The sequence below is a fragment of the Petromyzon marinus genome, unplaced genomic scaffold (genome assembly GCF_048934315.1).
Source record: "Petromyzon marinus isolate PM22_M1 ecotype Great Lakes invasive population unplaced genomic scaffold, UKy_Petmar_22M1.pri1.0 PM_Scaffold_490, whole genome shotgun sequence".
Lineage (NCBI taxonomy): Eukaryota > Metazoa > Chordata > Hyperoartia > Petromyzontiformes > Petromyzontidae > Petromyzon > Petromyzon marinus.
This window is the reverse complement of record NW_027423491.1, coordinates 17,775-45,000: the sequence shown is the minus strand read 5'-3', so window position 1 is coordinate 45,000 and position 27,226 is coordinate 17,775. Positions and strand designations below refer to the sequence as shown.

Below are 27,226 nucleotides of genomic sequence, written 5' to 3'. Positions count from 1 at the left end.
TCACTCACTCACTCACTCCTCACTCACTCACTCATCACTCACTCACTACTCACTCCTCACTCACTCACTCACTCCTCACTCACCACTCACTCACTCACTCCTCACTCACTCACTCACCCACTCACTCACCCACACACTCACTCCTCACTCACTCACTCACTCCTCACTCACTCACTCACTCCTCACCCTCTCCTCACTCACTCACTCACTCCTCACTCCTCACCCTCTCCTCACCCTCTCCTGGGCCTCCCCCAGGTCGACTCAGCCTCAACTGAGTAGCTGGTGTAGTGGTGGTGTAGTGATGGTGTTGTAGTGGTGGTGGTGTAGTGGTGGTGTAGTGGTGTAGTGGTGGTGTAGTGGTGGTGGTGTTGTGGTGTAGTGGTGGTGTTGTGGTGGTGTAGTGTTGGTGGTGGTGGTGTAGTGGTGGTGTAGTGGTGGTGTAGTGGTGGTTGTGTAGTGGTGGTAGTTGTGGTGTAGTGGTGGTGGTGGTGTAGTGGTGGTGGTGTAGTGGTGGTGGTGGTGTAGTGGTGGTGGTGTAGTGGTGGTGGTGGTGGAGTGGTGCTGGTGGCCACCCCCTCTGTGTGTGCCACAGTGCCGGTAGCCTTCATAGGCGCTGCTACTCGCTACTGACAGCACTTGCCCCTACAACCTGCTAGAGGCTACACGGGGGATCTTTGTCTGTGTGTAGGTGATGATGACAGCACTTGCCCCTACAGCCTGCTAGAGGCTACCTGGGGGACCTTTGTCTGTAGCTGTATATCATCACCCCCCCCCACCTCCCCAGGTGCGAAGGCAGCACTGGGAGCGATGTGCCGGGTTCCTGGTGGACGAGTTGGCGGTGATCGACCGCTCACAGGTGGTGGACTCAGCCACTCACTCACTCACTCAACCACTCACTCAGCCACTCACTCACTCAGCCACTCACTCACTCACCACTCACCCACTCACTCACCCACTCACCCACTCACTCACTCACCCACTCACCCACTCACTCACCCACTCACTCACCCACTCACCCACCCACTCACTCACCCACTCACTCACCCACCCACCCACTCACCCACCCACTCACTCACCCACTCACTCACTCACCCCCTCACTCACTCACCCACCCACTCACTTATCCACCCACTCACTCACCCACCCACCCACTCACTCACCCACTCACTCACCCACTCACTCACCCACTCACTCACTCACCCACTCACTCACTCACTCACTCACCACTCACCCACTCACTCACCCACTCACTCACCCACCCACTCACTCACTCACCCACCCACCCACTCACCCACCCACTCACTCACCCACTCACTCACTCACCCACCCACCCACTCACCCACCCACCCACCCACTCACTCACCCACTCACCCACCCCCTGACCCCCTGACCCCTGACCCCTGACCCCCAGGTGGATGACCGGGTCTTCTTCGTCTCCGCCAAGGAAGTTCTCAACGCTCGCATCCAGCGGGCTCAGGGCATGCCAGAGGCTGGTGAGACGCATGGGGGCGTGGCCCGGGGTGAGAGGCGTGGCCTGGGTGGGAGGCGTGGCCAGGTTGGGGGGGTGGGGCCAGGGTGGGAGGCGGGGCCAGGGTGAGGGCGGGGGTGTGGTAGGGATAGAATGGGGCGGGGGAGTGGGGAGGTGTGTGTGTGTGTGTCTGTGTGTGTGTCTGTGTGTGTGTGTCTGTGTGTGTCTGTATGTGTGTGTGTCTGTGTGTGTGTGTGTGTGTCTGTCTGTGTGTGTCTGTGTGTGTGTCTGTGTGTGTGTCTGTGTGTGTGTGTGTCTGTGTGTGTGTGTCTGTGTGTGTCTGTGTGTGTGTCTGTGTGTGTGTCTGTGTGTGTCTGTGTGTGTGTGTGTCTGTGTGTGTGTGTCTGTGTGTGTGTGTCTCTGTGTGTGTGTGTGTGTCTGTGTGTGTGTGTGTCTGTGTGTGTCTGTGTGTGTGTGTCTGTGTGTGTCTGTGTGTGTGTCTGTGTGTCTGTGTGTGTGTGTGTGTGTCTGTGTGTGTGTCTGTGTGTGTGTGTGTCTGTGTGTGTGTGTCTGTGTGTGTGTCTGTGTGTGTGTGTGTGTCTGTCTGTGTGTGTCTGTGTGTGTGTCTGTGTGTGTGTCTGTGTGTGTGTGTGTCTGTGTGTGTGTGTCTGTGTGTGTCTGTGTGTGTGTCTGTGTGTGTGTCTGTGTGTGTCTGTGTGTGTGTGTGTCTGTGTGTGTGTGTCTGTGTGTGTGTGTCTCTGTGTGTGTGTGTGTGTCTGTGTGTGTGTGTCTGTGTGTGTCTGTGTGTGTGTCTGTGTGTCTGTGTGTGTGTGTGTGTCTGTGTGTGTGTCTGTGTGTGTGTGTGTCTGTGTGTGTCTGTGGGGGAGCGATAGTGTAGCGGTTAGCGCGCTGCGCTATGAACCTGGCGACCCGAGTTCGATTCCCGCTCACGGCCAACACTAGTGACGATTATCTGAACCAGTCCCAGGCCTCCCCTAGGTCGACTCAGCCTCAAAATGAGTACCTGGTGCGGTGTGTAAATATCGCCACTGGGGAGACAAAGGCGGTCGGGCGTGGTGCTGGCCACCCACCCCCTCGTGTACCGTTCCGGCCTTCATAGGTGCTCGCTAACAGCACTTGCCCCTACAGTCTGTTAAGGCTATATGGGGGATCTTTGTCTTTGTCTGTGTGTGTGTCTGTGTGTCTGTGTGTGTGTGTGTCTGTGTGTGTGTGTGTCTGTGTGTGTGTGTCTGTGTGTGTCTGTGTGTGTGTGTCTCTGTGTGTGTGTATCTGTGTGTGTGTCTGTGTGTGTGTGTCTGTGTGTGTTTGTGTGTGTGTGTTTGTGTGTGTGTCTGTGTATGTGTGTCTGTGTGTGTGTCTGTGTGTGTGTGTCTGTGTGTGTTTGTGTGTGTTTGTGTGTGTGTCTGTGTGTGTGTCTGTGTGTGTGTCTGTGTGTGTTTGTGTGTGTGTCTGTGTGTGTGTCTGTGTGTGTGTCTGTGTGTGTCTGTGTGTGTTTGTGTGTGTGTCTGTGTGTCTGTGTGTGTGTGTGTGTCTGTGTGTGTGTGTGTCTGGCAAAACAACCCCCTACCTCCTCGCGGTGCCGGACGGGCAACTCTGTCGTGGACAGCGCTGTGGGGGGAGATCCAATTTTGATTGGCTCCTCCGCTCATGGCATATGTGTCCACCACAGGGGCTAAACGGGGGCTCTGGACGGGTGCGAGGGGCTGGTAACCCCTCCACCTTCAATTAATTACCACGAAACTACGAATGAAATATGTAACAACTAAGCTTGTGCCGGAGGCCCCGGGGGGCCAGGCGTCTATGACGTCTCCTGGCCAAACCCCAATTGGCGGAGCCAGGAGATTGAATACCTACCCTCGGGGCTACTCCAGAAACAACGAAAAGCCACTACGGTTGGCCACGTGGAATGTTCGAACGCTCACTGCAGAGGAGAGGCTGCCACTCCTCTGTCGGGAGCTGGACCGGTACCGCCTGGATCTATGCGGCATTCAGGAGGTCCGGTGGACCGGCTCTGGCTCCTGCCACCATGAGGGGTGGACAGTCCTCTACTCGGGGCAGCAGACTGCCAAACAACAGGGTGTGGGTCTTCTTTTGAACAAAAGAATGAAGGGGGCGTGGGAGCGTGGCGGTGAGGTGTGGGAAGCTGTAAGCCCCAGGCTACTTTGGGCTCGCCTTCCCATCAACCGGAGGCGAGGAATGGTGGTCGTGGTTACTTATGCCCCCACCGAAGATGAACATCCGTGGAGGGATGCAGGCAAAGCCGATGAGTCAGATGCCTTCTATGACCTCCTGTCACAGGTGCTGCCTAAAGTGGCCCCTCGGGATAGAGTCATCATGTTGGGTGACTTCAATGCCCGAGTTGGTCATGATACTGGCACCTGGTCTGGAGTGATTGGAGGGCATGGGCCAGATCAGCTCAATAACAACGGTAGGAGGCTGCTAGATTTTTGTGCAGCCCATGGGCTTGTAATTACCAACACGCTGTTCCGGCATCGGCGCATCCACACAACATCATGGATGCATGCCGGGTCCAAGCAAGAACATCTGCTGGACTACATAGTGACGGACCAGCGAATGCGAGCCCATGTCCTTGACACCAGGACCTACCGTGGAGCTGATCTGCCCTCTGACCATCGACTAGTCATCTGTAAGATGCGCCTGCCATTCTTCCACTCCGGTGGTGGGTGTACACCCAGGACCCCATTCCAACCTAAAGTGGCCTGGTCTCAGTTATCTGATGAAAGTTGCAAGCGAGAATTTCATCATCGCTTGCGGCTGGGATTGGCATCGTCCCCGACTCCTCCTGATGTCGAGGGTAAATGGGCGAGGTTTAGGACTGTGACTCATGCAGCTGCAATGGCTGCTTTGGGTACGCGGTCCAGACCTCCCCAGACACCCTGGATGACAGAGGAGTTGTTCAGGATGGTTGAGAAAAAGCGACAGGCCCACTGTCATCGGCTACAGAATCCCACGTCAGAGAATGAGGAGGCTTACCGCAGCCTTCGCTCGGAGGTTCGGAGAGCCGTGAGGCGCTGCAAGGATGGGTGGTGGTCGCGGGTTGCTGAGGAGATGGAGTCTGCCTCAGTGGCCCGTGATCACAAATCTCTATTTAACTCCATCAAAAAAGTAACCTGCAGCGCCACACCTATTACCATCATTAGGGGAAAAAACGGTGATCCAATTTCCGACCCCCAGGAACAGGTTCGCAGATTTGCTGAGCATTTCTGTGAGGTCCTGGGGGAGGGAAAATCCCTCAGCCAGGAAAACATCGCGGCACAAAGTGAGGATGACCCTGCTGAGGCTGCGGTGCCTCAAATATTGGATGAAGTCACCCCCTGTGAGTGGCTGGCTGAGGTGCCATCTGCTGAGGAAGTATTGAAGGCGATCCGGAGTCTGAGACCAGGAAAGGCAGCGGGCAGAGATGATCTCCCAAGCGAAATGCTGAGGGAGGGTGGCGTTTGTGCACAGACTGCCCTATATGACATCATAACAACAGTCTGGACCACTGGACGGGTTCCGCAGGATTGGAAGGATGCCCTGGTGGTCCCCCTTTTTAAGAAGGGGGACCGCACAGACTGTAACAACTACAGGGGCATCTCACTCCTCAGTGTGCCGGGAAAGGTCCTGGCAAGGATTATTCAGCATCGCCTTGCCAGGCACGCTGAGGAGAGGCTTGCGGAGCCCCAATGCGGTTTCAGGAAAGGGCGGTCCTGCACAGATGCCATATTTTCTGTCCGTCTGCTACAGCAGAGGTGTAGGGAATTCCAACAAGACCTACATCTCTGCTTTATTGACCTGGTCAAGGCCTATGATACCATCAGTAGGCCTGGGCTCTGGGTCGTTCTTCGTGCTTTTGGAGTACCTGACCCTCTGCTCACGATCATTAAGGACCTTCATGATGGTGAGCGGGCTCGGGTAAAACTACGTGGCCGGGAGTCAGAGCCATTCCCTGTACACCTTGGGGTGCGACAGGGATGTCCTTTGGCTCCCACATTATTTAACATCTATTTTGACCACGTAGTTCGTGAAGCCTTCAATAGCTGTGCCGGGGGAATCTCCATATGGTACAGATATAATGGGAGGCTAATCGATGCCCGGGTGCGGTCAAGGGATGGCTCCCTATTGCTCAACCACGTTATGTATGCTGATGACTTGGTAATAGCTGCTCAGTCAGAGGAGGAGTTGGAGACGCTGCTGCTGAGACTGGAGCATGCCACTAAGAGGTGGGGCCTTACCATCAGCCCCACCAAAACTAAGCACCTGCCTGGGTATTTTGTACCATCGGACACTCCACCACCACAACTCCCAATCGGTGATGGGGCAGTTGTGGAGAGAGTGGAGAGTTTCCCATACCTGGGCAGTGTGCTTATGACTGGCTCCAGTTTAACAGCAGAGGTCTCACTCCGAATCAGTCGAGCGGCAATATCTTTTCATCGGTTGCGTAACGCTGTGTGGAAGCTACCTGGTCTGTCGCTCCGCACTAAGCTTCAGGTCTTCTCGGCCACGGTCATTCCCTCCCTTCTCTATGCTTGCGAAACGTGGACCCCCCTAATGGAACATCTTCGCCGGTTAGAAACATTTAGGCTGGCCTGCCTACGATCCATCCTGGGTTTAACCAGACTGGATTGTGTGAGGAGCTCACAAATCCTTGAAAGATCTGGGCAGGGTCCCATCGGTGAGCTCCTCCGGCAGGCAAGGCTGCGATGGCTGGGTCATGTAGCCCGCATGCCCAGCCACCGCATGCCGAAACAGCTTTTGTTTGGCCGGATTGAGGGGGCTAAGCGGGCGCGGCACGGGCTAGAGAAGAGATGGAGTGATGTGGTACAGGAGGACGTGGAGCTGAGTGGACTTGCCGATGACTGGTACCAGCGGTGTCAAGATCGGCCTCTGTGGAGGAGGCTCGTGAAGGATGCTACTGGGCAGTTGGAGGCAGTCGCCCTCCAACAACAACGGAGGGCGGAGGAGCGACGCTCACAACAGCGAGCGGAGCGCCGGGTGGCTAAAGCACAGCAGGTTGGCACAGTAGGGGGCACAGGTGGTGCATCAGCCAGTCATCTCAGTCAGTCGACCCGTGGCACCTGGGTCTGCCCCGTGACCTCCTGCCAGCGGGCGTTCGACACTTCACGTGGCCTCAGGGTGCACATAGCCTGGCACAAGCGTCGTGGTGACGTCACCGCCACTTAGTGGTGAATGGCGGTTGTTGTTGTGTGTCTCTGTGTGTGTGTCTGTGTGCGTGTGTGTGTGTCTGTGTGTGTGTGTCTGTGTGTGTGTCTGTGTGTGTGTGTCTGTGTCTCTGTGTGTGTCTCTGTATCTGTGTGTGTCTCTGTGTCGCTGTGTCTCTGTGTCTGTGTGTGTGAGTGAGGAGTGGTGGTGCAGCGGTTAGCGCTACGCTGCGCTACAAACCAAAGTTTGATTCCCGCTCACGGCCAACACCGCCGGTGACGATTTTCTAAACCGGTCCTGGGCCTCCTCCAGGTCGACTCAGCCTCAAATGAGTAGCCGGTGTCGTGGTGGTTGTAGAGGTGGTAGTGTGGTTGTGGTGGTGTAGTGGTGGTGGTGTAGTGGTGGTGGTGTAGTGGTTGTGGTGGTGTAGTGGTGGTGGTGTGGTTGTGGGGTAGTGGTGGTGGTGTAGTGGTGGTGGTGGTGTAGTGGTTGTGGTGTAGCTGTGGTGTAGCGGTGGTGGTGGTGTAGTGGTAATGGTGGTGGTGTAGTGGTGGTGGTGTAGTGTTGTAGTAGTGGTGGTGGTGTAGTGGTGGTGGTGTAGTGTTGTAGTAGTGGTGGTGGTGTAGTGAACATCGCCAGCACTGGGAGAGACAAAGGCGGCCGGGCGTGGAGTTGGTAGCCACCCCCTCTGTGTGTGCCACAGTGCCGGTAGCCTTCATTGGCGCTGCTACTCGCTACTGACAGCACTTGCCCCTACAGCCTGCTAGAGGCGACACGGGGGATCTTTGTCTGTGTGTAGGTGCTACTGACAGCACTTGCCCCAACAGCCTGCTAGAGGCTACCTGGGGGAGCTTTGTCTGTGTGTAGGTGCTACTGACAGCACTTGCCCCTACTGTCTGTTAAGGCTACACGGGGGATCTTTGTCTGTGTGTAGGTGCTACTGACAGCACTTGCCCCTACAGCCTGCTAGAGGCTACCTGGGGGAGCTTTGTCTGTGTGTGTGTGCTGCTTGTTGCTGGCAGGCGGGGCGCTGGCCGAGGGCTTTCAAGCTCGAATGTTTGAGTTCCAGAACTTTGAACGACGCTTTGAGGTGAGTGGGTGGGTGGGTGAGTGAGTGGGTGAGTGGTTGAGTGGGTGGGTGGGTGAGTGGGTGGGTGGGTGAGTGAGTGAGTGGGTGGGTGAGTGAGTGAGTGGGTGGGTGAGTGAGTGGGTGAGTGAGTGGGTGGGTGGCTGAGTGGGTGGGTGGGTGAGTGGGTGGGTGGCTGAGTGGGTGAGTGAGCGGGTGGGTGAGTGGGTGGGTTTGTGGGTGGGTGAGTGGGTGGGTTTGTGGGTGGGTGAGTGGGTGGGTGAGTGGGTGGGTGAGTGAGTGGGTAGGTGAGTGAGTGGATAGGTGAGTGAGTGAGTGGGTGGCTGAGTGGGTGGGTGGCTGAGTGGGTGGGTTTGTGGGTGGTTGATTGTCCCACCCACCCACCCTAGGAGTGCATCTCCCAGTCTGCCGTCAAGACCAAGTTTGAACAGCACACCATCCGTGCCAAGATCATCTCCGAGTCTCTGCGCCTTATCATGGACGCGGTGCACACTGCTGCCGCACAGCAGAGGTCAGCTGGGTGACTCTGTGTGTGTGGGTGACGATGTGTGTGGGTGGGTGACTGTGTGTGTGTGGGTGACGGTGTGTGTGGGTGACTGTGTGTGTGACTGTGTGTGTGTGTGGGTGACTGTGTGTGTGTGTGTGGGTGATGGTGTGTGTGTGTGGGTGACTGTGTGTGTGTGACGGACTGTGTGTGTGGGTGACTGTGTGTGTGACTGTGTGTGTGGGTGACTGTGTTTGTGTGTGTGGGTGACTGTGTGTGTGACTGTGTGTGTGGGTGACTGTGTGTGTGTGTGACTGTGTGTGTGGGTGACTGTTTGTGTGTGTGGGTGACTGTGTGTGTGTGTGACTGTGTGTGTGTGTGACTCTGTGTGTGTGTGGGTGACGGTGTGTGTGTGATGGTGTGTGTGTGTGTGGGTGATGGTGTGTGTGTGTGGGTGATGGTGTGTGTGTGTGACTCTGTGTGTGTGTGGGTGACGGTGTGTGTGTGACTGTGTGTGTGTGGGTGACTGTCTGTGTGTGACTGTGTGTGTGTGTGTGACTGTGTGTGTGTGGGTGACTGTGTGTGGGTGACTGTGTGTGTGTGTGTGACTGTGTGTGTGTGTGTCTGTGTGTGTGTGTGTGTGTGTGTCTGTGTGTGTGTGTGTGACTGTGTGTGACTGTGTGTGTGTGGGTGACTGTGTGTGTGACTGTGTGTTTGTGTGTGTGACTGTGTGTGTGTGTGACTGTGTGTGTGTGGGTGACTGTGTGTGTGTGTGACTCTGTGTGTGTGTGACTGTGTGTGTGTGTGACTGTGTGTGTGTGACTCTGTGTGTGTGTGTGACTCTGTGGGTGACTCTGTGTGTGACTCTGTGGGTGACTCTGTGTGTGACTCTGTGTGTGTGACTCTGTGTGTGACTCTGTGTGTGTGTGACTCTGTGTGTGACTCTGTGTGTGTGTGTGTGACTCTGTGTGTGTGTGACTCTGTGTGTGTGACTCTGTGTGTGGGTGACTGTGTGTGTGTGTGACTCTGTGTGTGACTCTGTGTGTGTGTGACTGTGTGTGTGTGTGACTGTGTGTGTGACTCTGCGTGTGACTCTGTGTGTGACTGTGTGTGTGACTCTGTGTGTGACTGTGTGTGTGACTCTGTGTGTGACTCTGCGGGTGACTCTGTGTGTGACTCTGTGTGTGTGTGACTGTGTGGGTTGACTGTGTGGGTGACTCTGTGGGTGACTCTGTGTGTGTGTGACTGTGTGGGTGACTCTGTGGGTGACTCTGTGTGTGTGACTGTGTGGGTGACTCTGTGGGTGACTCTGTGTGTGTGACTGTGTGTGTGACTGTGTGGGTGACTCTGTGTGTGACTCTGTGTGTGTGTGACTGTGTGGGTGACTCTGTGGGTGACTCTGTGTGTGTGACTGTGTGTGTGACTGTGTGGGTGACTCTGTGTGTGACTCTGTGTGTGTGTGACTGTGTGGGTGACTCTGTGTGTGACTGTGTGTGTGACTCTGTGGGTGACTCTGTGTGTGACTCTGTGTGTGTGTGTGTGACTCTGCGTGTGACTGTGTGGGTGACTGTGTGGGTGACTCTGTGTGTGTGTGACTGTGTGGGTGACTCTGTGGGTGACTCTGTGTGTGTGTGACTGTGTGGGTGACTCTGTGGGTGACTCTGTGTGTGTGTGACTGTGTGGGTGACTCTGTGGGTGACTCTGTGTGTGTGACTGTGTGTGTGACTGTGTGGGTGACTCTGTGTGTGACTCTGTGTGTGTGTGACTGTGTGGGTGACTCTGTGGGTGACTCTGTGTGGGTGACTCTGTGTGGGTGACTGTGTGTGGGTGACTGTGTGTGTGACTCTGTGTGACTCTGTGTGTGTGTGACTGTGTGGGTGACTCTGTGTGTGACTCTGTGTGTGTGTGACTGTGTGGGTGACTCTGTGGGTGACTCTGTGTGGGTGACTGTGTGTGTGTGACTGTGTGGGTGACTCTGTGTGTGTGTGTGTGACTCTGTGGGTGACTCTGTGTGTGTGTGAGTCAGGGTTGAGTGTCTCGAGAGACGTGATGAGCAAGTGGACAGGGTGGAGTTCATTGACAAGCAGCTGGGGGTCCTCACCGCTGACTGCAAGGAGCGGATCCGGGCCTTGGCAGAGGAGGTGGAACGCCAGGTAGCCAATACTACTACTCCCATAATAATCATAATCATAATCCTACTACTTCCCCTACTACTACTATAATACTACTGCTACTCCCATAATCATAATAATCCTACTACTTCCCCTACTACTACTATAATACTACTACTATAATACTACTACTACTCCCATTAAAATAATCCTACTACTTCCCCTACTACTACTATAATACTACTACTATAATACTACTACTATAATACTATTACTACTACTATAATACTACTGCTACTCCCCTAAAAATAATAATAGTCATAATACTTCTTCTATAATACTATTACTACTACTATAATACTACTGCTACTCCCATAATCATCATAATCCTACTACTTCCCCTACTACTACTATAATACTACTACTATAATACTACTGCTACTCCCATTAAAATAATAATAATCCTACTACTTCCCCTACTACTACTATAATACTACTACTATAATACTACTGCTACTCCCATTAAAATAATAATCCTACTACTTCCCCTACTACTACTATAATACTACTACTATAATACTATTACTACTACTATAATACTACTACTACTCCCATAAAAATCATAATCCTACTACTTCCCCTACTACTATAATACTACTATAATACTACTGCTACTCCCATAAAATAATCCTACTACTTCCCCTACTACTACTATAATACTACTACTATAATACTACTACTACTCCCATAAAATAATCCTACTACTTCCCCTACTACTACTATAATACTACTACTATAATACTATTACTACTACTATAATACTACTGCTACTCCCCTAAAAATAATAATAATCATAATACTTCTTCTATAATACTATTACTACTACTATAATACTACTACTACTCCCATAAAAATAATAATACTTCCCCTACTACTACTATAATACTACTACTATAATACTATTACTACTACTATAATACTACTACTACTCCCATAAAAATAATAATACTTCCCCTACTACTACTATAATACTACTATAATACTACTACTACTCCCATAAAAATAATCATACTACTTCCCCTACTACTACTATAATACTACTACTATAATACTATTACTACTACTATAATACTACTGCTACTCCCATTAAAATAATAATCATAATACTTCTTCTATAATACTATTACTACTACTATAATACTACTACTACTCCCATAATCATAATCATAATACTTCTTCTATAATACTATTACTACTACTATAATACTACTGCTACTCCCATAAAAATAATAATCATAATACTTCCCCTACTACTGTAATACTAATACTACTACTTCTATAATACTATTACTACTACTATAATACTGCTACTACTCCCATAATAATAATCATAATACTACTACTACTCCCATAATCATAATAATCCTACTACTTCCCCTACTACTATAATACTACTACTACTTCTATAATACTATTACTACTACTATAATACTACTACTACTCCCATAATAATCATAATACTACTACTACTCCCATCATAATCATAATCCTACTACTTCTATAATACTATTACTACTACTATTATACTACTACTACTCCCATAATCATAATCATAATACTACTACTACTACTCCCATAATAATCATAATCCTACTACTTCCCCTACTACTATAATACTACTACTACTTCTATAATACTATTACTACTACTATAATACTACTACTACTCCCATAATAATCATAATACTACTACTCCCATCATAATCATAATCCTACTACTTCTATAATACTATTACTACTACTATAATACTACTACTCCCATAATAATCATAATACTACTACTCCCATCATAATCATAATCCTACTACTTCTATAATACTATTACTACTACTACTATTATACTACTACTCCCATAATCATAATACTACTACTACTACTCCCATAATAATCAAAATCCTACTACTTCCCCTACTACTATAATACTACTACTACTTCTATAATACTATTACTACTATAATACTACTACTCCCTTAATAATAATCATAATCCTACTACTTCCCCTACTACTATAATACTATTACTACTACTACCACTACTACTCCCATAATAATCATAATCCTACTACTTCCCCTACTACTATACTACTACTACTTCTATAATACTATTACTACTACTATAATACTACTACTCCCATAATAATCATAATACTACTACTCCAATAATCATAATCATAATACTACTACTCCCATAATCATAATCCTACTACTTCCCCTACTACTACTCCCATAATCATGATCATAATCCTACTACTACTACTCCCATAATCATAATACTACTACTACTCCCATAATCATAATCATAATCCTACTACTACTCCCATAATCATAATCCTACTACTTCCCCTACTACTACTCCCATAATCATAATCCTACTACTACTCCCATAATCATAATCCTACTACTTCCCCTACTACTACTCTCATAATAATCATAATCCTACTACTACTCCCATACTAAGCATAATCCTACTACTTCCCCTACTACTATAATACTACTACTATAATATTACTACTACTACCACTACTACTCCCATAATAATACTACTACTCCCATAATAATAATCCTACTACTCCCATAATACTAATAATACTTCCCCTACTACTACTCCCATAATAATACTACTACTACTCTCATAATAATAATCCTACTACTTCCCCTACTACTACTATAATACTATTACTACTACCACACTATTACTACTACCATAATACTACTACTCCCGTAATAATACTACTACTTCCCCTACTACTACTATAATACTATTACTACTACTACCACTACTACTACCATAATAATACTACTACTTCCGTAATAATACTACTTCCCCTACTACTATAACACTAATACTACTACCACTACTACTACCATAATACTACTACTACTACCACTACTCCCATAATATTAATCCTACTACTTCCCCTACTACTACTATAATACTATTACTACTATAATACTATTAATACTACTACCACTACTACTCCCATAATACTACTACTACTCCCATAATACTACTACTACTCCCATAATACTATTACTACTACTACTACCATAATACTACTACTACTACCACTACTACTACTACCATAATACTACTACTACCACTACTACTACTACCATAATACTACTACTACCACTACTACCATAATACTACTACTGCTTCCCCTACTACTACCATAATACTACTACTACTCCCATAATACTATTACTACTGCTACCAATACTACTCCCGTAATAATAATCCTACTACTACTACTTCCCCTACTACTCCCATAATCCTACTACTACTACCATAATACTACTATGATACTATTACTACCACTACTCCTATAATACTACTACTACTTCCCCTACTACTATAATACTACTATAATACTATTACTACTACTACCACTAATACTACCATAATAATCCTACTACTACTTCCCCTACTAATACTATAATACTATTACTACTGCTACCACTACTACTAACATAATACTACTACCACTACTACCATAATACTACTACTACCATAATACTACTACTACTTCTCCTACTACAACTATAATACTATTACTACTACTACCATTACTACTACCATAATACTACTACTACTATAATACTACTACTTCCCCTACTACTACTACCATAATATTACTCCTCCTACCATAATACTACTACTACTTCCCCTATTACTACCATAATACTACTACTACCATAATACTATTACTACTTCCCCTACTCCTACCATAATACTACTACTACTATAATACTATTACTACTACTACCACTACTACTACCATAATACTATTACTACTACTACCACTACTACCACAATACTACTACTCCTACCATAATACTACTACTACTACCATAATACTACTACTCCTACCATAATACTACTACTACCACTACTACTACCATAATACTACTACCACTACTACTACTACCATAATACTACTACTACTATAATACTATTACTACTACTATCACTACTACTACCATAATACTATTACTACTTCCACTACTACTACTATAATACTACTACTGCCACTACTACCATACTGCTGCTACTACTACTTCCCCTACTACTACCATAATACTACTACTACCACTACTACTACCATAATACTACTACCATAATACTACTACTTCCCCTACTACTACCATGATACAACTACCACTACTACTATAATATTACTACTACTACCATAATACTACTACTTCCCCTACTACTACCATAATACTACTACTACTACTCCTACCATAATACTACTACTACTTCCACTACTACTACTATAATACTACTACCACTACTCCCATAATACTACAACTACTTCTCCTACTACTACCATAATACTACTACTACTTCCCCTACTACTACCATAATACTACTACTACCACTACTACTACTTTCCCTATTACTACCATAATACTACTACTATTTCCCCCACTACTACTACCATAATACTACTACTCCCCCTACTACTACCATAATACTACTACTGCTTCCCCTACTACTACTACCATAATACTACTACTACCATAATGCTACTACTATTTCCCCCACTACTACTACCATAATACTACTACTCCCCCTACTACTACCATAATACTACTACTACCATAATACTACTACCATAATACTACTACTACTACCATAATACTACTACCATAATACTACTACTACTACCATAATACTACTACCATAATACTACTACCACTACTCCTACCATGATGCTACTACTACTACCACTACTACTTCCCCTACTACTACTACTACCACACTGTGGTTAACTGTGGTTGACTGTGTGGTTGACTGTGATGGTGGACTCTGTGTGGTGGACTGTGTGGTTGACTGTGATGGTTGAGTGTGTGGTTGACTGTGGTGGTGGACTCTGTGGTTGACTCTGCGAGGTGTCGGACGCCATGACAGAGGAGATCCAGCGTCTGGCAGTGCTGGTGGACGAGTTTAGCATGGAGTTCCACCCTGCTCCTACCGTCATGAAGGTCTACAAGAATGTGGGTGACTCAGGCTCACCACCCGCTCACCACCCGCTCACCACCCGCTCACCACTCGCTCACTCAGCCACTCGTTCAGCCACTCACTCAGCCACTCGCTCAGCTACTCACTCACTCAGCCACTCACTCACCCACTCACTCAGCTACTCACTCACCACTCACTCAGCCACTCGCTCAGCCACTCGCTCAGCCACTCACTCAGCCACTCAGTCAGCCACTCGCTCAGCCACTCGCTCAGCCACTCACTCAGCCACTCACTCAGCCACTCACTCAGCTACTCACTCACCACTCACTCACTCAGCCACTCACTCAGCTACTCAGTCAGCCACTCACTCAACCACTCACTCAGCCACTCGCTCAGCCACTCAACTCAGCCACTCGCTCAGCCACTCGCTCAGCCATTCACTCAGCCACTCACTCAGCCACTCACTCACCCACTCACTCAACCACTCACTCAGCCACTCACTCAGCCACTCACTCAGCCACTCACTTAGCCACTCGCTCAGCCACTCGGTCACCCACTCGCTCAGCCACTCACTCAGCCACTCGCTCAGCCACTCGCTCAGCCACTCACTCAGCCACTCAGTCAGCCACTCGCTCAGCCACTCACTCAGCCACTCACTCAGCCACTCACTCAGCTACTCACTCACCACTCACTCACTCAGCCACTCACTCAGCTACTCAGTCAGCCACTCACTCAACCACTCACTCAGCCACTCGCTCAGCCACTCACTCAGCCACTCGCTCAGCCACTCGCTCAGCCACTCACTCAGCCACTCAGTCAGCCACTCGCTCAGCCACTCGCTCAGCCACTCAGTCAGCCACTCGCTCAGCCACTCACTCAGCCACTCACTCAGCCACTCACTCAGCTACTCACTCACCACTCACTCAGCCACTCACTCAGCTACTCACTCACCACTCACTCACTCAGCCACTCACTCAGCTACTCAGTCAGCCACTCACTCAACCACTCACTCAGCCACTTGCTCAGCCACTCGCTCAGCCACTCGCTCAGCCACTCGCTCAGCCATTCACTCAGCCACTCACTCAGCCACTCGCTCAGCCACTCGCTCAGCCACTCACTCAGCCACTCACTCACCCACTCACTCAGCCACTCACTCAGCCACTCACTCAGCCACTCACTTAGCCACTCGCTCAGCCACTCGCTCACCCACTCGCTCAGCCACTCACTCAGCCACTCGCTCAGCCACTCGCTCAGCCACTCGCTCAGCCACTCAGTCAGCCACTCGCTCAGCCACTCACTCAGCCACTCACTCAGCCACTCACTCAGCTACTCACTCACCACTCACTCACTCAGCCACTCACTCAGCTACTCAGTCAGCCACTCACTCAACCACTCACTCAGCCACTCGCTCAGCCACTCGCTCAGCCACTCACTCAGCCACTCGCTCAGCCATTCAGTCAGCCACTCACTCAGCCACTCACTCACCCACTCACTCAACCACTCACTCAGCCACTCACTCAGCCACTCACTCAGCCACTCACTCAGCCACTCACTCAGCCACTCGCTCACCCACTCGCTCAGCCACTCACTCAGCCACTCGCTCAGCCACTCGCTCAGCCACTCGCTCAGCCACTCACTCAGCCACTCACTCAGCCACTCGCTCAGCCACTCGCTCAGCCACTCGCTCAGCCACTCACTCAGCCACTCAGTCAGCCACTCGCTCAGCCACTCGCTCAGCCACTCGCTCAGCCACTCAGTCAGCCACTCGCTCAGCCACTCACTCAGCCACTCACTCAGCCACTCACTCAGCTACTCACTCACCACTCACTCAGCCACTCACTCAGCTACTCACTCACCACTCACTCACTCAGCCACTCACTCAGCTACTCAGTCAGCCACTCACTCAACCACTCACTCAGCCACTCGCTCAGCCACTCGCTCAGCCACTCGCTCAGCCACTCGCTCAGCCATTCACTCAGCCACTCACTCAGCCACTCACTCACCCACTCACTCAGCCACTCACTCAGCCACTCACTCAGCCACTCACTTAGCCACTCGCTCAGCCACTCGCTCACCCACTCGCTCAGCCACTCACTCAGCCACTCGCTCAGCCACTCGCTCAGCCACTCACTCAGCCACTCAGTCAGCCACTCGCTCAGCCACTCGCTCAGCCACTCAGTCAGCCACTCGCTCAGCCACTCACTCAGCCACTCACTCAGCCACTCACTCAGCTACTCACTCAGCCACTCACTCAGCCACTCACTCAGCCACTCACTCAGCTACTCACCACTCACTCACTCAGCCACTCACTCAGCTACTCAGTCAGCCACTCACTCAACCACTCACTCAGCCACTCGCTCAGCCACTCGCTCAGCCACTCACTCAGCCACTCGCTCAGCCATTCAGTCAGCCACTCACTCAGCCACTCACTCACCCACTCACTCAACCACTCACTCAGCCACTCACTCAGCCACTCACTCAGCCACTCACTCAGCCACTCACTCAGCCACTCGCTCACCCACTCGCTCAGCCACTCACTCAGCCACTCGCTCAGCCACTCGCTCAGCCACTCAGTCAGCCACTCAGTCAGCCACTCGCTCAGCCACTCACTTAGCCACTCAGTCAGCCACTCGCTCAGCCACTCACTCAGCCACTCACTCAGCCACTCACTCAGCTACTCACTCACCACTCACTCAGCCACTCACTCAGCTACTCAGTCAGCCACTCACTCAGCCACTCACTCAGCCACTCGCTCAGCCACTCGCTCAGCCATTCACTCAGCCACTCACTCAGCCACTCACTCAGCCACTCGCTCAGCCACTCGCTCAGCCATTCACTCAGCCACTCACTCAGCCACTCACTCAGCCACTCGCTCAGCCACTCAGTCACCCACCCACTCACCCACCCACTCACCCACTCACTCACTCAACCACCCACACGTCTCCCTCTCCCCGTGTGTCTTTGTGTGTTTGTGTGTGTCTGTGTGTGTGTGTGACTGTGTGTGTCTGTGTGTGTGTCTTTGTGTGTCTGTGTGTGTGTGTCTGTGTGTGTGTCTGTGTGTGTCTGTGTGTGTGTGTGAGAGTCTGTGTGTGTGTGTGAGTCTGTGTGTGTGTGTGAGTCTGTGTGTGTGTGACTGTGTGTGTGTCTGTGTATATGTGTATGTGTGTGTGTGTCTGTGTGTGTGACTGTGTCTATGTGTGTGACTGTGTGTGTGTGTCTGTGACTGTGTGTGACTGTTTGTGTCTGTGTGTGTGACTGTGTCTATGTGACTGTGTCTATGTGTCTGTGTGTGTGTGACTGTGTGTGTGTGACTCTGTGTGTGTGTGACTGTGTGTGTGACTGTGTGTGTGTGACTGTGTGTGTGACTGTGTGTGTGTGTGACTGTGTGTGTGTGTGTGACTGTGTCTATGTGTCTATGTGTGTGACTGTGTGTGTCTATGTGACTGTGTCTATGTGTCTATGTGTGTGTGTGTGTGACTGTAACTGTGTGTGTGTGTGACTGTGTGTGTGTCTGTGTGTGTGACTGTGTGTCTATGTGACTGTGTCTATGTGTGTGTGACTGTGTGACTGTGTAGGAGCTACATAAACACGTAGAGGAGGGTCTGGGTAAGACTCTGTGTGTGTGTGTCTATGTGACTGTGTCTATGTGTAACTGTGTGTGTGTGTGACTGTGTGACTGTGTGTGACTGTCTGTGTGTGTGTGACTGTGTGTGACTGTGTGTGACTGTGTGACTGTGTGTGTAGGAGCTACATAAACACGTAGAGGAGGGTCTGGGTAACACTCTGTGTGTGTGTGTCTATGTGACTGTGTCTGTGTGTGACTGTGTGTGTGTGACTGTGTGTGACTGTGTGTGACTGTGTGTGTAGGAGCTACATAAACACGTAGAGGAGGGTCTGGGTAAGACTCTGTGTGTGTGTGTGTGTGACTGTGTGACTGTGTGTGTAGGAGCTACATAAACACGTAGAGGAGGGTCTGGGTAAGACTCTGTGTGTGTGTGTCTATGTGACTGTGTCTATGTGTGACTGTGTGTGTGTGTGACTGTGTGTGACTGTGTGACTGTGTGTGTCTATGTGACTGTGTGTGACTGTGTGACTGTGTGTGTAGGAGCTACATAAACACGTAGAGGAGGGTCTGGGTAAGACTCTGTGTGTGTGTGTCTATGTGACTGTGTCTATGTGTGACTGTGTGTGTGTGACTGTGTGTGTGTGTGTGTGACTGTGACTGTGTGACTGTGTGTGTGTGACTGTGTGACTGTGTGTGTGTGACTGTGTGTGTGTGTGTGTCTATGTGACTGTGTCTATGTGACTGTGTGTGTAGGAGCTACATAAACACGTAGAGGAGGGTCTGGGTAAGACTCTGTGTGTGTGTGACTCTGTGTGTCTATGTGACTGTGTCTATGTGTGTGTGACTGTGTGTGTAGGAGCTACATAAACACGTAGAGGAGGGTCTGGGTAAGAAACTCTGTGTGTGTGTGACTCTGTGACTGTGTGTGACTGTGTCTATGTGACTGTGTGTGTGTGTAGGAGCTACATAAACACGTAGAGGAGGGTCTGGGTAAGACTCTGTGTGTGTGTGTCTGTGTGTGTGACTGTGTGTGACTGTGTGTGTGTGACTGTGTGTGTGTGACTGTGTGTGTAGGAGCTACATAAACACGTAGAGGAGGGTCTGGGTAAGACTCTGTGTGTGTGTGTCTGTGTGTGTGACTCTGTGTGACTGTGTGACTGTGTCTGTGTGTGTGTGACTGTGTGTGTAGGAGCTACATAAACACGTAGAGGAGGGTCTGGGTAAGACTCTGTGTGTGTGTGTCTATGTGTGTGACTGTGTCTATGTGTGACTGTGTCTGTGTGTGTGTGACTGTGTGTGTGTGTCTGTGTGTGTGACTCTGTGTGACTGTGTGACTGTGTCTGTGTGTGTGTGACTGTGTGTGTGTGTCTGTGTGTGTGTGACTGTGTGTGACTGTGTGTGACTGTGTGTGTGTGTAGGAGCTACATAAACACGTAGAGGAGGGTCTGGGTAAGACTCTGTGTGTGTGTGACTCTGTGTGTCTGTGTGTGACTGTGTGTGTAGGAGCTACATAAACACGTAGAGGAGGGTCTGGGTAAGACTCTGTGTGTGTGTGACTGTGTGTGTGTGTGACTCTGTGTGTCTGTGTGTGACTGTGTGTGTAGGAGCTACATAAACACGTAGAGGAGGGTCTGGGTAAGACTCTGTGTGTGACTGTGTGTGACTGTGTGTGTGTGTCTGTGTGTGTGTGACTGTGTGTGTGTGTGACTGTGTGACTGTGTGTGACTGTGTGACTGTGTGTGTAGGAGCTACATAAACACGTAGAGGAGGGTCTGGGTAAGACTCTGTGTGTGTGTGTCTGTGTGTGTGACTGTGTGTGACTGTGTGTGTGTGTCTGTGTGTGTGTGACTGTGTGTGACTGTGTGTGTGTGTAGGAGCTACATAAACACGTAGAGGAGGGTCTGGGTAAGACTCTGTGTGTGTGTGTCTGTGTGTGTGTGACTGTGTGTGACTGTGTGTGTGTGACTGTGTGTGACTGTGTGTGTGTGTAGGAGCTACATAAACACGTAGAGGAGGGTCTGGGTAAGACTCTGTGTGTGTGTGACTGTGTGTGTGACTGTGTGTGACTGTGTGTGTGTGTCTGTGTGTGACTGTGTGTGTGTGTCTATGTGACTGTGTCTATGTGTGACTGTGTGTGTGTGTGTAGGAGCTACATAAACACGTAGAGGAGGGTCTGGGTAAGACTCTGTGTGTGTGTGACTGTGTGTGTGTGTCTGTGTGTGACTGTGTGTGACTGTGTGTGACTGTGTGTGTGTGACTGTGTCTATGTGTGTGTGACTGTGTGTGTGTGTAGGAGCTACATAAACACGTAGAGGAGGGTCTGGGTAAGACTCTGTGTGTGTGTGTCTGTGTGTGTGTCTATGTGTGACTGTGTGTGTGTGTGTGTCTGTGTGTGTGTGACTGTGTGTGACTGTGTGTGTGTGTAGGAGCTACATAAACACGTAGAGGAGGGTCTGGGTAAGACTCTGTGTGTGTGTGTGACTGTGTGTGTGTGTGACTCTGTGTGTGACTGTGTGTGACTGTGTGTGTGTGACTGTGTGTGTGTGTGTCTATGTGTGTGTGTGTGACTGTGTGTGTAGGAGCTACATAAACACGTAGAGGAGGGTCTGGGTAAGACTCTGTGTGTGTGTGACTGTGTGTGACTGTGTGTGTGTGACTGTGTGTGTAGGAGCTACATAAACACGTAGAGGAGGGTCTGGGTAAGACTCTGTGTGTGTGTGACTCTGTGTGTCTATGTGTGACTGTGTGTGTGTGTGACTGTGTGTGTGTGACTGTGTGACTGTGTGTGTGTGTCTGTGTCTATGTGTGTGTGACTGTGTGTGTGTGTAGGAGCTACATAAACACGTAGAGGAGGGTCTGGGTAAGACTCTGTGTGTGTGTGACTCTGTGTGTCTATGTGTGACTGTGTGTGTGTGTGACTGTGTGTGTGTGACTGTGTGACTGTGTGTGTGTGTCTGTGTCTATGTGTGTGTGACTGTGTGTGTGTGTAGGAGCTACATAAACACGTAGAGGAGGGTCTGGGTAAGACTCTGTGTGTGTGTGACTCTGTGTGTCTATGTGACTGTGTCTATGTGTGTGTGACTGTGTGTGTGTGTGTGACTGTGTCTATGTGACTGTGTGTGTAGGAGCTACATAAACACGTAGAGGAGGGTCTGGGTAAGACTCTGTGTGTGTGTGACTCTGTGACTGTGTCTATGTGTGACTGTGTGTGTCTGTGTGTGTGTGACTGTGTGTGACTGTGTGTGACTGTGTGTGTGTGTAGGAGCTACATAAACACGTAGAGGAGGGTCTGGGTAAGACTCTGTGTGTGTGTGACTCTGTGTGTCTATGTGTCTATGTGTGTGTGTGACTGTGTGTGTGTGTAGGAGCTACATAAACACGTAGAGGAGGGTCTGGGTAAGACTCTGTGTGTGTGTGTCTGTGTGTGACTGTGTGTGACTGTGTGTGACTGTGTGTGTGTGACTGTGTGTGACTGTGTGTGTCTATGTGTGACTGTGTGTCTATGTGTGACTGTGACTGTGTGACTGTGTGTGTAGGAGCTACATAAACACGTAGAGGAGGGTCTGGGTAAGACTCTGTGTGTGTGTGTCTATGTGACTGTGTCTATGTGACTGTGTCTATGTGTGACTGTGTGTGACTGTGTGTGTGTGTAGGAGCTACATAAACACGTAGAGGAGGGTCTGGGTAAGACTCTGTGTGTGTGTGACTGTGTGTGACTGTGTGTGACTGTGTCTGTGTGTGTGTGACTGTGTGACTGTGTGTGTAGGAGCTACATAAACACGTAGAGGAGGGTCTGGGTAAGACTCTGTGTGTGTGTGACTGTGTGTGACTGTGTGTGTGTGTAGGAGCTACATAAACACGTAGAGGAGGGTCTGGGTAAGACTCTGTGTGTGTGTGTCTGTGTGTGTGACTGTGTGACTGTGTGTGTGTGTCTGTGTGTGTGTGACTGTGTCTATGTGACTGTGTGTGTAGGAGCTACATAAACACGTAGAGGAGGGTCTGGGTAAGACTCTGTGTGTGTGTGACTGTGTGTGTGTAGGAGCTACATAAACACGTAGAGGAGGGTCTGGGTAAGACTCTGTGTGTGTGTCTGTGTGTGTGACTGTGTGACTGTGTGTGACTGTGTGTGTGTCTGTGTGTGTGTGACTGTGACTGTGTGACTGTGTGTGTAGGAGCTACATAAACACGTAGAGGAGGGTCTGGGTAAGACTCTGTGTGTGTGTCTATGTGACTGTGTCTATGTGTGACTGTGTGTGTAGGAGCTACATAAACACGTAGAGGAGGGTCTGGGTAAGACTCTGTGTGTGTGTGTCTGTGTGTGTGACTGTCTGTGTGTGTGACTGTGTGTGACTGTGTGTGTGTGTCTATGTGACTGTGTCTATGTGTGACTGTGTGTGTAGGAGCTACATAAACACGTAGAGGAGGGTCTGGGTAAGACTCTGTGTGTGTGTGTCTGTGTGACTGTGTCTATGTGTGTGTGTGTGACTGTGTGTGTGTGTGACTGTGTGTGACTGTGTGTGACTGTGTGACTGTGTGTGACTGTGTGTGACTGTGTGTGTAGGAGCTACATAAACACGTAGAGGAGGGTCTGGGTAAGACTCTGTGTGTGTGTGTCTGTGTGTGTGACTGTGTGTGTCTGTGTGTGTGTGTGACTGTGTGTGACTGTGTGTGTGTGTAGGAGCTACATAAACACGTAGAGGAGGGTCTGGGTAAGAAACTCTGTGTGTGTGTGTGACTGTGTGTGTGACTGTGTGTGTGTGACTGTGTGTGACTGTGTGTGTGTGTAGGAGCTACATAAACACGTAGAGGAGGGTCTGGGTAAGACTCTGTGTGTGTGTGACTCTGTGTGACTGTGTGACTGTGTCTATGTGTCTATGTGACTGTGTGTGTAGGAGCTACATAAACACGTAGAGGAGGGTCTGGGTAAGACTCTGTGTGTGTGTCTATGTGACTGTGTGTGACTGTGTGTGTGACTGTGTGTGACTGTGTGTGTGTGTCTATGTGTCTGTGTGTGACTGTGTGTGTGTGTAGGAGCTACATAAACACGTAGAGGAGGGTCTGGGTAAGACTCTGTGTGTGTGTGTCTGTGTGTGACTGTGTGTGTCTATGTGTCTATGTGTGTGTGTGTGTAGGAGCTACATAAACACGTAGAGGAGGGTCTGGGTAAGACTCTGTGTGTGTGTGACTGTGTGTGTGTGTGACTGTGTCTGTGTGTGTGTGACTGTGTGTGTGTGTGACTGTGTCTATGTGTGTGTGACTGTGTGTGTAGGAGCTACATAAACACGTAGAGGAGGGTCTGGGTAAGACTCTGTGTGTGTGTGACTGTGTGTGTGTGTGACTGTGTGTGTGTGACTGTGTGTGTGTGTCTATGTGTGACTGTGTGTGTGTGTCTATGTGTGACTGTGACTGTGTGACTGTGTGTGTAGGAGCTACATAAACACGTAGAGGAGGGTCTGGGTAAGACTCTGTGTGTGTGTGTCTGTGTGTGTGTGACTGTGTCTATGTGACTGTGTGTGTGTGACTGTGTGTGTGTGACTGTGTGTGTGTGACTGTGTGTGACTGTGTGTGTGTGTGACTGTGTGACTGTGTGTGACTGTGTGTGTGTGACTGTGTGTGTGTGACTGTGTGACTGTGTGTGTGTGTGACTGTGTGTGACTGTGTGACTGTGTCTGTGTGTGTGTGACTGTGTGTGACTGTGTGACTGTGTCTATGTGTGTCTGTGTGTGTGTGACTGTGTGTAGGAGCTACATAAACACGTAGAGGAGGGTCTGGGTAAGACTCTGTGTGTGTGTGACTCTGTGTGTCTATGTGACTGTGTCTATGTGTGTGACTGTGTGTGACTGTGTGTGTGTGACTGTGTGTGTGTGTCTATGTGACTGTGTGTGACTGTGTGACTGTGTGTGACTGTGTGTGACTGTGTGTGACTGTGTGTGTGTGTAGGAGCTACATAAACACGTAGAGGAGGGTCTGGGTAAGACTCTGTGTGTGTGTGACTGTGTGTGACTGTGTGTGACTGTGTGTGTGTGACTGTGTGTGACTGTGTGACTGTGTGACTGTGTGACTGTGTGTGTAGGAGCTACATAAACACGTAGAGGAGGGTCTGGGTAAGACTCTGTGTGTGTGTGACTGTGTGTGACTGTGTGTGACTGTGTGACTGTGTGTGACTGTGTGTGTGTGTAGGAGCTACATAAACACGTAGAGGAGGGTCTGGGTAAGACTCTGTGTGTGTGTGACTCTGTGTGTCTATGTGACTGTGTCTATGTGACTCTGTGTGTCTATGTGTGACTGTGACTGTGTGACTGTGTGTGTAGGAGCTACATAAACACGTAGAGGAGGGTCTGGGTAAGACTCTGTGTGTGTGTGTCTGTGTGTGTGTGACTGTGTGACTGTGTCTATGTGTGTGTGACTGTGTGTGTGTGACTGTGTGTGTGTGACTGTGTGTGTGTGACTGTGTGTGACTGTGTGTGTGTGACTGTGTGTGACTGTGTGTGTGTGACTGTGTGTGTGACTGTGTGTGACTGTGTGTGTGTGTAGGAGCTACATAAACACGTAGAGGAGGGTCTGGGTAAGACTCTGTGTGTGTGTGACTGTGTGTGTGTGTGACTGTGTGTGTGTGTGACTGTGTGTGACTGTGTGTGTGTGTCTATGTGTCTATGTGTGACTGTGTGACTGTGTGTGACTGTGTGTGTGTGACTGTGTGTGTGTGTGTAGGAGCTACATAAACACGTAGAGGAGGGTCTGGGTAAGACTCTGTGTGTGACTGTGTGTGTGTGACTGTGTGTGACTGTGTGTGACTGTGTGTGTGTGTGACTGTGTGTGACTGTGTGTGTGTGTAGGAGCTACATAAACACGTAGAGGAGGGTCTGGGTAAGAAACTCTGTGTGTGTGTGACTGTGTGTGTGTGACTGTGTGTGTCTGTGTGTGTGTGTAGGAGCTACATAAACACGTAGAGGAGGGTCTGGGTAAGACTCTGTGTGTGACTGTGTGACTGTGTGTGTGTGTGACTGTGTGTGACTGTGTGTGTGTGTCTGTGTGTGTGTGACTGTGTGACTGTGTGTGTAGGAGCTACATAAACACGTAGAGGAGGGTCTGGGTAAGACTCTGTGTGTGTGTGACTCTGTGTGTCTATGTGACTGTGTCTATGTGTGTGTGACTGTGTGTGTAGGAGCTACATAAACACGTAGAGGAGGGTCTGGGTAAGACTCTGTGTGTGTGTGTCTATGTGACTGTGTCTGTGTGTGTGACTGTGTGTCTATGTGACTGTGTCTATGTGACTGTGTGTGTAGGAGCTACATAAACACGTAGAGGAGGGTCTGGGTAAGACTCTGTGTGTGTGTGTCTGTGTGTGTGACTGTGTGTGTGTCTATGTGTGTGTGACTGTGTGTGTGTAGGAGCTACATAAACACGTAGAGGAGGGTCTGGGTAAGACTCTGTGTGTGTGTGTGACTGTGTCTATGTGTGACTGTGTGTGACTGTGTGTGTGTGTAGGAGCTACATAAACACGTAGAGGAGGGTCTGGGTAAGACTCTGTGTGTGTGTGACTGTGTGACTGTGTCTATGTGTGTGTGACTGTGTGTGTAGGAGCTACATAAACACGTAGAGGAGGGTCTGGGTAAGACTCTGTGTGTGTGTGTCTGTGTGTGACTGTGTGTGTGTGACTGTGTGTGTGTGTAGGAGCTACATAAACACGTAGAGGAGGGTCTGGGTAAGACTCTGTGTGTGTGTGACTCTGTGTGTCTATGTGACTGTGTCTATGTGTGTGACTGTGTGTGTCTATGTGTCTATGTGTGACTGTGTGTAGGAGCTACATAAACACGTAGAGGAGGGTCTGGGTAAGACTCTGTGTGTGTGTGTCTGTGTGTGTGACTGTGTGTGACTGTGTGTGTGTGTCTGTGTGTGTGTGTGTGACTGTGTCTATGTGACTGTGTGTGACTGTGTGTGACTGTGTGTGACTGTGTGTGACTGTGTGTGACTGTGTGTGTGTGACTGTGTGTGTGTGACTGTGTGTGTGTGTGTCTATGTGACTGTGTGTGTCTATGTGACTGTGTGTGACTGTGTGTGTGTAGGAGCTACATAAACACGTAGAGGAGGGTCTGGGTAAGACTCTGTGTGTGTGTGACTCTGTGTGTCTATGTGACTGTGTCTATGTGTGTGTGACTGTGTGTGTGTGTAGGAGCTACATAAACACGTAGAGGAGGGTCTGGGTAAGACTCTGTGTGTGTGTGACTCTGTGTGTCTATGTGACTGTGTCTATGTGTGTGTGACTGTGTGTGTGTGTAGGAGCTACATAAACACGTAGAGGA

The 27,226-nt window shown here is 49.5% G+C and overlaps 1 protein-coding gene across 1 annotated transcript in view; it reads left to right on the top strand.

The window, feature by feature from the left end:
- Nucleotides 1-27,226, top strand: part of LOC142923411 (mitofusin-2-like) — a gene marked incomplete at its 3' end in the record, with an annotated part of 59,500 nt that overhangs the window by 18,748 nt on the left and 13,526 nt on the right. Inside the window, exons 5-10 of the mRNA XM_076064496.1 lie at nt 785-856; nt 1,412-1,493; nt 7,675-7,742; nt 8,129-8,250; nt 10,250-10,376; nt 15,289-15,393. Coding sequence (XP_075920611.1) covers nt 785-856; nt 1,412-1,493; nt 7,675-7,742; nt 8,129-8,250; nt 10,250-10,376; nt 15,289-15,393 — 576 coding nt within the window. The remainder of the gene's footprint in view (nt 1-784; nt 857-1,411; nt 1,494-7,674; nt 7,743-8,128; nt 8,251-10,249; nt 10,377-15,288; nt 15,394-27,226) is intronic.